This window comes from Macrobrachium rosenbergii, chromosome 15 (genome assembly GCF_040412425.1).
Source record: "Macrobrachium rosenbergii isolate ZJJX-2024 chromosome 15, ASM4041242v1, whole genome shotgun sequence".
In the NCBI taxonomy this organism is placed as follows: domain Eukaryota; kingdom Metazoa; phylum Arthropoda; class Malacostraca; order Decapoda; family Palaemonidae; genus Macrobrachium; species Macrobrachium rosenbergii.
In genome coordinates this window covers 53412497-53424532 of record NC_089755.1, presented here as the reverse complement: position 1 = coordinate 53424532, position 12036 = coordinate 53412497, and the positions used below count along the sequence as shown (strand labels likewise).

The window sequence follows — 12036 nt, the reverse complement described above, 5'->3', positions numbered from 1 at the left end:
GCTAAGAAACTGACCATGTGAGAAGGTTATCATTTTCCTATGCTAAAAAAAATTAATCTCAAACTAGTTCTACTACTATTTGAGAATGGTATTTAATCTTTATGTACAATACAAAACTAAACTAGATACATTACTCTCAGTATAATATTACTACCCTACTGAACAAAACTCTCAATTTGAGATAAAATTACTTTGATAAATAAACAAGTATTCTTTGAAGCCCCAAAACAGGGATGGCGTAAACTTTGAGTTCAATAAAAAAAACATAACTTTTATAAAACACATAAAAATATTCTCTCCAAACCTTTTATATACACCTAGATGCACGTTACCTCTTCCGTCTGCATAATTTTTTGTGCTCTTTGTGCCAGTGCACTTGCTGACATTCTATAGAACAATACGCCGTATTCCAGCAACAATGATATATAGCTTCTGCTTCACACGTCCAACACTGAAGTAAAAATAAATGGAGTCTTAGACATTATCTTGTAATTTTGGGAAATGTCAAGTCTCAAAACTGTTCATTGAATAAAAAAAATAATTACAGTACAATAAAGTAGAATATGGTTAATTACTTAAGTAGTGTTCTTAAAATGAATTTGCTTTGGACGTCACCACTGAGAAATGCCGTACATATTAAACTACTAAAGATGTTAAACAAGGAGTGAAAAAGGCAAATTTATCAAATTATCAGTAAAACAAATGAAATGTAACACAATATGATAACAGATAAGAAAGTTGTTGAATAAAAATACGTTTATGGTGATAAAACCACAGTAGGCTGTGAGTAAACACATGAAGGCTAAGGGGTAGCCCATATATACAACAATGACTGTTTTGCAGCTGCTATTTATCTCTTCAGAGTTCCCAGCTCACTGCAACTTGTCCCTTCATTGCAAACCTCATATCTGTATTTTAATCATAAGCTCTGACACCTTCAGGATGTTAGTAAACAACTTCAACTGTTTTGCCAAAACCAGATTACATACAAAAAAATTTAAAAAAATAGCACAGAACAAGAACATCCCTAAGCAACAACATTCTAATCAAATAAAGGCTGATTAGGAAGGGTTCTCCACTGTTCCGACCAATCTTCCTACCTAGCTACCTTACAGACGTCTAACTTATTACCAGGAAAAGCATATGAGGTAAAATTTGTACTTAAAAGAAAGTACAGTACTATACATCCTAAGCTAGTGAAAACTGGAAAAGTACTGTTTACTGAGTATTCTCAAACAAATGACAAAAAAGCATTCAAAAGTACGGAATAATAAATATAAAATACACTAGCACTAACTACTGATAACTCAGTAACCTGCAGGAAGACAGAAAAAGTGTAATATTCACTAAGATTTGCAATGCAAATGCTGGTTGCCTTCTAGATGACCATTTTTTTAACTAAATATAATTGACACATCTAAGAAATGAATGACCAGACATTCTTTTTCATAAAATGGTTGTCCTTCAGCTACAACTTTTATCAATGATAGTTATTAAAAGCAAATCTACTTACCCACTGCTTTTTCTTGGTATCCGATATGTTTTGCTTATGAATTTCTTCCAGATCAGCTATTTTGGACTTGTATTCTTCCTTTATTCTTTCTATTTCTTTTTCCATCTGCTTCATTGTTGACTGAAGAACCTTCTGTTTTTCACTTTCATATTCTCGTCTCAACTGAAATAGAGTTAAAGATTTTACAGTCCTCTCTAAAAAAAACTTATTAAGACAGATACATCGCTACAGTACAATGAAAGCTGCATTCATTCAACTCTGCTACTTCGCTACTTGGTATTACATTTAGAGTTAGATAGTGCCCTAAACAAAAACTTACTTTTGCCTCTTTCACAGTATTATTACATTTTTAACAACACCACTGAGCTACTTTATTTAGCTCTTACAAGGCTGACCCAAAAGATGTGTCTTTGTTAATAATAAAGTTTACATTTTATTTAATTAAAACTTTGAAACAATTTTATAATTTGGTTTACTGAAAATAACTGCGATTCTGACAAAACCTCTCTATTTACAAAACTTAACATTCACTGACAATTACATTTTGGACATTCACATAAAAAAAGGTTGAACTGTTAGCATTACTTTACATTATGTACTCGGAGACTGGATCAAGTGGGCTATTAATCAAATATCTATAGATGACCAAACTGATTTAATAATTTTAAGTCTTATTTATCTTACCTTATCAGCAAGCTCGCGCATGGCCTTTTCAGTGTCTTTACTTCTTCGATTATTTCGCTCCCCAAACTCATCTAGTGCCATCTGTTAGAAAAGCGTGAAGGTAATTCACATTAATAAGAGCAAACTTGGACCTAAAAAGTATTAAAAAATCTTCAAATATAAAACAAGATGTGATAAAAATCTCAACCAGGCACACTGCCACATATTAAGCACCATAAGGTATGTATGAAAGGAGTCAATGGAGTTTTGTCAAGTTGAAAATTAGTATATAAAAAAAAAAAAGAGATTTGGTTGTACATTACATTACTGAAAGGCATGCTCTTCATGGTTTGGTTGTAAGAAATATATGAAAAATGACTTAGTATGACAAAGCTCAACTTAACCTGCAAATGGAACATGAAAAAAGAAAAAGGGGCCTTAGGGAAATGTCATTTCTACAACACAATGAAGAGAAGTGGCAGCAACATAATCAATCAATGCTATGGTAAGTTTTTTCTCTTGAGCCTTAAATCTATAAGAGTATGTAAACATTAAATCCACAAACATTAATTTAAGTCTTGAATCTATGAGAATAATTCATTACTAATCCACATGTACAGTATTGTCTTCTTTTATTTACTTTTTGGGTAAAATTTGGAAAGTCAAAGACAAAACTTCTAAATTGACCAAAGCTGCTGTCATCAATATAGAAAGTATGCCTCAAAATGAACAGTATTGAGCTAAGCAAAATAACCATGCGACCCTACAGCAAACAAACAGAGAATATAAATATTTACAAACCTTCATTAATCTTGTAGAAGTCTGAGTGCCAACAGGACGAGTTGGTAACTCTTGACTGGATGAAGAAACCACATCTTCCGGTGCTGGCAATTCTTTCTATAAAAGAAGAAAAATGTTCCAATTAAGTTAAATGATCAAGCACTAAGAATCTAATCAGAATAAAGAGACATCAAGAAATGCTATCTGATGTTATCAAACCTTTTTACCTAACTCTAGTATTCCTTTTGCTGGGTCTGAAATGAGTTCTCTTCATCCTACTCTGTCTTGCGCTTTTCTACCTCAATTTCCTTACTGTATAGATCTTCATTTATGCTTTATTCTAAGAATGTCCTGTGCCTATCTACTGGTTTCTGTCCTGCTGCTTCTATACCCACAACTTTTCTGATAGGCTGTTCCTATCCAATGTCCAAACCACTCATTGATATCTCTGACTATTTTCTAGATACTAAACACGTCTTCAACAACTTCCTTAATCATAATGTGATTTTACCACCTACTTAACATTCTATAATCATGCATTTTCAAAATATCTTCCATTTCTTCTGTCAGTGCCAATGTTTAGTGCACAGAAGCACAGAGGTCATGCAATCATCATACATTTTTCTCTTGTTTATTAATGGGATAATTTTACTTAACAGTAATTCAGCTATCTCTAATCTTTTTCTTACTATTTCTTGGAAAAATATTTCTAAATATGCAAACCAAAATGCAAGATTAAATATCAAGACTTTTACCCGTATCATCTTTGAACTTGTTGCTCTAGAGGTTGACGAAATTGAAGAAGCTTGTTCCTCTTCATGTTCCTCTTCCTCCTCCTCCTCCTCATCATCTTCATTGTCACCTTGATTGTCATCATCATCATCATCCATATCATTGTCATCACCATCGTTCATTTCTTCATCACGTCCACTCTCATCCTGTCAGGAAGACAGAGGAAACTGGTAAGGATATTGCCTTGTTAACAAATTTCAGGTTTGAAAATTAAAGTAACAAGGATATGCCATTTTCACCTTGACCTCTGTGAGGGAAAGCACCTTAGATCAAGCTACCTGTAAACTAACTTTCTTCACAGACAGAAAGAATGAACAAAAATTCTATTATTAGAGTATAAGATTAAACAAAGAGTTGAAAAGAGAGCATTTCAAATTACGTATTTACGTGGGCACATATGACAAGTCCTCTAGGTGAACAATGTATTCAAAAGCCAATGGAACAAAATTTCTTAATCAACCAACTGAAAGTGGTTACAGGCTCTGGGCAATTAATTAATTCTTTCAGCCCATTTGCAATACAGTGAATTCCATGCTAGTTTGTCAGGGATAAATAAACTATTGTGAACTATTTCCTCAAAACTATGATCACTTACCTCTTCTTCTTTTATCTCCTTCTTAGTAGACTGTAATAACTGTGTCTGGCCTCTGAAATGAGTGAAATACTGATTTAGAATTATCCATAAAAAGTAGCCATAACGTTATTTACATTATCTGAAAACAGAATCTCGTAGGCTTCGTGATCACTTCATTTGAACTTCATAAAACATAAAGACATAAGGAGGTATGGAAGCACCAACAAATATATGACATTACTGTATAGTTATGAGTGTCTTGACAAATTAAAAACTGGTTAATAATATTGCAGATATACACCAAAGCTGTGACATGAGAGCTACCTATGCGCATGCCGCATTTCTGGATCTGTTCTGACATTGCGGTGATCTGGTTCTTGTGTATCTGTAGACATCAAGAGTTCCTGATGTTTCTTCAATTCTTCACACGCTTTATTCCAAGCCGAGGTTCTTTTAACCTGTTGATATCAATATCTATGGAGTCATTCAGTTTACAATATACCATACTTCTTTAAACTTATCCTACTGTGGGGTAAATACTGATCAATACAGTTTGAAATATTTATGGGCTGTCTACAGGAAATTCTCCACACAGAAATTCCAGCACAATAATAAAAATTTCTTACATGCATGAGGTCATGAAACAATTTTACATGCTTCTGGGTTTCTGTGCGAAATGAGAAAATATATCATTGTACCATATACAAAAAATTCTCTTACCTGTAATGTATGAATATTTACAGATATTGGACGAACATGAGACTTCTCAATAACTGCCCTCTGATGCTGGCTTCCAAAAAATCTCACATCAAATAAGTCATTTTCTTCACGTATAACCTAAAAGATATAAATACCTTAAAATTAAAAATATACTCAAAGATGCTTGAGCTCTGTCAATATTGTATTCATACTTCTGGGTATAGTTAACTTTCACACCTATTACAAGCTCTAGTAAGGGATGGTTTGCACTAAATATTTATACACATAAGGTTGTAAAAGTTTGCTTACTTTGGCAGGCCAGTATGGGAATCCTTTTTGCTTGGCATAAACTAATTTGTGAGGTGGTCGACAAGGCTTGCAAAACCAGTACTTATCAGACTTTTCATTCGACATGCGATAACAGTCCTTACACTGTTCTAATTCCAACAGATCATACTGGCAATCCCTCAACATTTGTCTTGCCATATCTGCTACTGTGCTATGAACTGGAAGAGATCAGAGGAAACTACAATTCTAATACTGTACCAAAACTACAACTTAAAACTATCTTGGAATACTTCAATGTCAATTGACAAATAATAACAGCAGATGAAGAAGACACATCACTGGAAAACATTTTTATGAGGTCATTCCAGATGTAAACAAGGTGCAGTTATTCTTAATGCCATGTCTTCAAGATCCTATCATATAAAAAAGTTATTAGAAAACTAAATTAATTTGCTTTAAAAACCAAGAATAAGATCAAAATTGTTTTGTCAAAGACAGAAATCAAGTCTTTCTTATTTCAGTCCACCAAAAGTAACAAAACAAGCATTGTTTGAAATGCTTATCTTAACATCCTTGATAACTAACAATATTTACAATCTTATCCTTACCTCCCTGATAAATAACAACATTATGGACAATAGTCAGAGCATCAATCTCAAAATCGTATATAGATTTATAACGGCAGTCGGCAGTTTTTTGACCCATTGTATTGAGGTCCATCTGATGATGGAGCAAAAGCTGTGCTCTCCAAGGTTCTGACGCAGACACACGGCTGAGTTGATCAGAACGAATAAGCGACTGGTGACTAGTTGCTGCAGCACGATCACTAAGAAATACACCGGGTTTTTGGGATGGAGCAGGAATCACTCGTTCCATAATGTTGACTGGCAACTGGGGGCAACAAAGAACCATATCAAGAAAATTTCACAGATGCATTAACACGGGACACTGCAACAAAGATTTAATAAACCTACAATAAATTATTTTCAATATGTAAGAAATGGATCACCAAAACCAAAGCATACTATTTTTAATCTGATAACTTCATAAAAAGCAAGATATTGTACTTACTCTTTCCCTTAAACGACCTACAGTAAAGGCTAGAAGCATATTTAAATCTTCTCTATTTATACGGCTTTTAACACTTCGCTGATACAATCTTTTCTGCAAGGAGTATAGAAACATCATTAGACACATTACTATTCTGCAAATTTCCCCCCAAAAAAACCAGCAAGCACCATTTCAAAATTTAATTTATTAGGAGCTAATGATAAACAATAAGATGAACTTCTGAGAACTAAATTTAACTGGGTTCAGAATTAAATGCCTTTCTTAAATAATCACATGTAAAATCAAAATAGATAAAACCATGCAAAACCTAAGTTAAACAGGATGTTTTTCTCAATCTTTTAACAATTTTTGAAATGCAAATCCATGTCTCAAGAACTTACCTTGCAAATAACACAAACAAAAGCTTCATTGTCATACGGATGGTCCTCAACATTAATACAATTCTCATGATAAACACGGTAGCATTTAGAACAGCACACCACCTCCCCACCTTTGTGGCATTCAAAACAATACCAGTCATGTCTATCAGGCTCATCCTAAAAGAAAAGCTCCAATCACAACCCATTTTGACAAAATTCTTGGATTAAATAGAACATTCTTTGTTGGAGGCCAATATGCTCCTCTAGGCTAATTTTAAATAAAATGTGAATTCTTGCATTATGAGTATTCTTACTGAAAAGATGATAAAGTAATTTTAGAAAAAAAAAACACATGTAGACTACTACAACTTTTATGCAGGAAAATTTAAAACTTGTTTCTGTGCAGGAAATATTTTGAATTATTTAACTGATGCTGAAGTAACTAAAAGAACATTAATCTCTAATTCTTACAACTACAGCACAATCTTTTCGTAATACTTGATGCAACTGGTAACATGGCCAAAGTGTGTCTTCACAAAATAGTGGACACATCATCCTTCAGACTACTTGGAATTCTTCAAATGACTTGATAAACTGACTGATTTATGAATGTTTGGTCTGATGACCTAACACTGGAAACATTTTGTTATTCAGTGCCATAAAAGACTAAATAAAAATAACAGTAACGTCTCCATTAAATGCTTTATCACAATCTTGAAGCAGAAGATAAAAACTAACAACTTTTTTTATTGAAAAATCTAATAAAGTCATTAAGATTTTCTACAAAGTAATTTAGATTTTTAACATAATGTTACAGAACAATTCCAAACTTACAGGAGGTGTTGGCAATCTGAACCCTTCTTGCTCTATGCCAACCTTGGAGCCTTTTTGACCAACCTTTCGGGTAACAGCAATAAGGTTGTCAGATGCACATTCTTCTAGATGCTTTTCGACTTCATCTGATAAAAATGAAACATAAAATAACAAATTATTTACAAAAATGATATCCAGAGGCCATAACATATTTCCCACTTTACAAAGGCTGTAAATTATCTATGCCATTCACTAAAGATTAATGCTGAGGAACTTGAAACTGTGAAAGAATAACAAAGCTCATGCCCCCCTATAATGTTCAAGGCATTATACCTTATCCAAATCAACACCACAATGTTACAACATACCTCGCTAATACACATGTGAAAACTATGACAAATCATCAATCAATATTCCACCCCCAATGAAGAAAATGTTTCCATTGATAACACTCAGCCTGACCTTTTTTTATTCAGTTCAAACAATCACCTTACTTCCCTAGTGTTGGGGGTGGGGAGGGGAGAGGAAGGAGAGGGAAGAGGGGTCTCATTCAATATGTACTAGAAACATTGGTAGAGGTTTTTGCAGACTCCTCTGCCTCCAAACTGCATTTTTTTCTGAATGATTCATTCACTGAATTTGGTCTCTATTACAGAACAAAAACATTTCTCATGGGTGTCATAGCACAGACCCATGGCACAGACATCCTGTTTATATGTACATGCTATAGCACTGCACACACACAAAAAGAAATACTCAACCTCAACAGACAGCTCCCAGAGGAACAAAGAAAAATGTATGCATCAGATGATGGCTGAAGAAAAACTGGTTGGTGACAGCAGGTGAGAGGGAGGAGGGTTATTCTTTCACTCACCCCAAGTTACCACTAATCAACTACCGTGTTAACAAGTTCAATGACTGCCTCTACCTTGCACTAGAGGATATTCCAGCATAAAAGGCCCCAGTTTGTATTTCCCCAGTTGAAAAGAAAACACAGCAAATATAATAGTGGTCTAACAATGCACATAACCTATAAACATGAACACACACAACAATAAAGTTACATAATTATGTTCATAAAACCTTTACCTGATTCCATGTTATGCATCCGGCTCATGTAACGCCTGATCCTGTCAAAGGACGGGAGCTGCTTGTGGTTACGTATTGTTGTGATGGCATCCCAGAGGTGTTGGCAACGTAATGGGTCAGAGATTCTACGAACAGCAGCTTGCATGTTGCCTCCTGAGAAAAACAATTAAGCGTTAAGAAATATTTCCTCAAAGCATTACAAAAAAAATTAAGAATTATTACACATCAAAATACAACATACTTCTCAATACTATACAGCTGTTTCCATTTCCACATTACCATTACTGCACTCCATTATAATAGACATACCATAAACACACAGTTATAATTATGTTTCCAAATAAAATCCCCAATGTATTACAAAAGTAACAAATTTTTAAACTACAACATAATTTGATATTAAATCTCTGATCTTGAGAGAGAGAGAGAGAGAGAGAGAGAGAGAGAGAGAGAGAGAGAGAGAGAGAGAGAGAGAGAGAGAGAGAGAGAGAGAGAGAGAATCACTTGATAAAACTGTTTCCAAACAAAATCCCCAATGTATTATAAAAGTAACACATTTTTAAAGTACAACATAATTTCACATTAAATCTCTGATCTTGAAAGAGAGAGAGAGAGAGAGAGAGAGAGAGAGAGAGAGAGAGAGAGAGAGAGAGAGAGAGAGAGACAATATTTGATAAAACTGTTTTATAAGAATAATGCCCAGTGTTAATTTCCTTGATCTGAATAATGAAATAACTAAAGTAGTATCAGAGAGAACTGATACCAGCTACCAAAGTCATCAGTATGCTATATAACTTGACAAGTTCATATGTTTTGGAAAAAGTAAAACAACTACAAGTATGCCTTGAATTAAGTGATGGCCTTGGGCTACACAACACAAGGAATTGCTGCGAATTTCCACATTTCTCATCTTTAAAAATGGATGACATGTTTCTGTAATAAATATCTCTTATAAAACTTGTACCACAATACAAGGGAAGTATAATTACCAAAGCAGCATAATGGAAGTGTAGATCAAATTTTAAAAAACATTTTTTTCACACAAATCAATTAATCCTTATAGCACGTTTATCTGTTAAATTAGCAACAAATGGCCCCTAAAGTCCGAGCATGGGAGGATGGCAAGCAAAGACTGAGAAGGGAATAAGATGCAGAGGTATCTCCCAAATGTAAATTCCCAGTTGATGAAGGTACAAGCTGTCTCACTGTTACCACCGGGCCTATAAAGTAAGGATTCAAATACTGTACTTGTGTTCAAAGGTAAAAAGGGATGTATGTAATTGGGCACCACTGAGCTGATTGCCAGTCCTCATAGGGCTGGTCCTTAGCACCTCTAAGTCCAAGCTGTTAAAACTGAGTTGACCTCAGATTCACCTTCCCTCAGCAAGCAAAAGGGGATTGTAGTCTTCAGTCTTTGCTTCCTGGTAAGTCCTAAAGAAAGGATTAACCTGACATATCTTCCCAAGAGTCCTTGTTCTTTGAAGACAACAGTCTTCCCTGAGCAAGCAAAGAGATTTTCCTCTTTACTTATGCAGTGGGAAAATTACTGTTATCAAAGTGTTTAACCAGATCACTTAGGTGAAACTCTTTGCTTCTGTAGGATTGACCTGAAGAATCTATTCTTAATTAACAATATCAGATACTATTTAGTAATTCAAATTATTCAAAAACTTAACGATTGGATAGACTGAAAATGTTAAGATTCTGACAAGTTTCTTATATATAAGACTTTTTATCAAGTTAAGGTTTAACTACATTACATGTGAAAATTCCTTGCCCTTATCAAGTTAAGGTTTAACTACATTACATGTGAAAATTCCTTGCCCAATAAACTAACAATTGAAGTCACCAATATTTATAGTTTCTGACCTAATTCCCCACTATTCAAAGCTGGAAAAACCTGCTTTACACAAAAAATCAAAGTAGTGGAAATGTTTCACTAATTTTTTTTCTGTGTAATCCTTATGCCATCATACACGATATCTTTTGAGCACTTTTTTTTATAGCCACTACAGTTGTCACAGAGTTTAACTTGTTCTACAGGGAACAGATGAGGGTCCATAATGCCTGCTACGTGCAGGTTTGTCTGTCTGATGTTGAAACCAAGTCTGCTACATTCTCGTTTGCTGATATGTGAAAGATACTACTCAGGTCTTCTGATTCTGATGGTAAAACCAAGTTTGATACATTCCTGAGCAGCATCCATTTTCTTCATTACTATAGACACCAGTAACTAAGGGACTGTGAGAAGGGACTCTACTGAAACTCGAAAGAGCAAATCCACCAATTGATTTGTCTTAATATATCCACTGATAATCTTGATTCCATCAGATAACAGTGCTTGTTAATCCTAACACCTACAGTACTCCTATCAGTTAGCTTTTGCCAGAAATTCTCACAGGAAATGCTCAGTTGTGTAATCTTTGGTGTCACACAGGAAACTGATGGCTGAGGAAGCAAGAGTAATGCCCCTGGCCAAAGCTTCAGTGTCTAAAGGTAGTTGCTGTGCCTGAGTCGAACATCCTGACATCACATAAAATTCCCCGAGCACTAAATCTGACAGCTTGGAAAGCTGAGGATACGCCATGAGTTCATTATAACCTTTGCTAGAACCACCTGAAGAAGTCGAGGCATTTATCTCAGTTGTCATAGCAAGCACATGCAATACCCCACAGCAGGGTAGCCCCCCCTTTCCTGGGCACTGTGCCCAGCACTTTTAATTTACATGTTGGTGAACTTGCTTTCATGGTTTTAAGGATCTACCTGCTTACTGATGGACTTTGGCACAATGTTCCTCAATTTGTTAAGCTTCAACAGATCAAGGGAGGACTTTACAGCAAGTGTGCCTGCCCAGAATGACTTTGGCACTGCTGAAACCAGGAAGTTTTAGCCAACTCCAAGGGAGATGACATACAACCTTCACTACATCTTTTCTAATTTCTTTACACCTCCTTTTGCTTTTGTACAAGACCCACCAATTTTGTGACCAATTCTCGGGAGAACAAACTTGACCCCTATGTGTACTGCACAACAGATGCAGCACTGTTCACTGGGAACACTATGGCACTGCTTCTGAACCACAGACTCCCAATATGTCTAAAATAAGTACTTGAAAGGACAAAAGAAAACCTGTATTTACTGTTAACCTAAGCCATTAATACTAACAAATATACTGTTGCTGACAATGTAAAACACAAAACTAAATCTGACAGAATCAAAATATAAATGCTTCTAGCTGAACCATTACAGTAGTATCTGATCATCCCTAAGTATAAACATCAACAAACATTAAGAATTGTGTACAGAAAAAATTCTTACTAATAAATTGTTTCAATATTAATATCAAGATCTACCTCGCCATTATAATATCCGAAACCAAAAATGGCAAAAGAAAT

The 12036-nt window shown here is 34.8% G+C and overlaps 1 protein-coding gene across 3 annotated transcripts in view; it reads right to left on the bottom strand.

The window, feature by feature from the left end:
- Positions 1 to 115: 115 nt before the first annotated feature.
- LOC136846736 (zinc finger MYND domain-containing protein 11) overlaps positions 116 to 12036 on the bottom strand; it is a 30839-nt gene continuing 18918 nt past the window's right edge. For all 3 annotated transcript variants that reach the window (XM_067117905.1, XM_067117907.1, XM_067117906.1), the window contains 14 exons: positions 8642 to 8794; positions 7574 to 7698; positions 6761 to 6916; positions 6381 to 6473; positions 5918 to 6200; positions 5331 to 5527; positions 5043 to 5159; positions 4647 to 4780; positions 4344 to 4395; positions 3712 to 3894; positions 2978 to 3073; positions 2198 to 2278; positions 1514 to 1675; positions 116 to 451 (listed from right to left, as the gene is read on the bottom strand). In XM_067117905.1, coding sequence (XP_066974006.1) covers positions 329 to 451; positions 1514 to 1675; positions 2198 to 2278; positions 2978 to 3073; positions 3712 to 3894; positions 4344 to 4395; positions 4647 to 4780; positions 5043 to 5159; positions 5331 to 5527; positions 5918 to 6200; positions 6381 to 6473; positions 6761 to 6916; positions 7574 to 7698; positions 8642 to 8794 — 1955 coding nt within the window. In that variant the 3' untranslated portion in view covers positions 116 to 328. The remainder of the gene's footprint in view (positions 452 to 1513; positions 1676 to 2197; positions 2279 to 2977; positions 3074 to 3711; positions 3895 to 4343; positions 4396 to 4646; positions 4781 to 5042; positions 5160 to 5330; positions 5528 to 5917; positions 6201 to 6380; positions 6474 to 6760; positions 6917 to 7573; positions 7699 to 8641; positions 8795 to 12036) is intronic.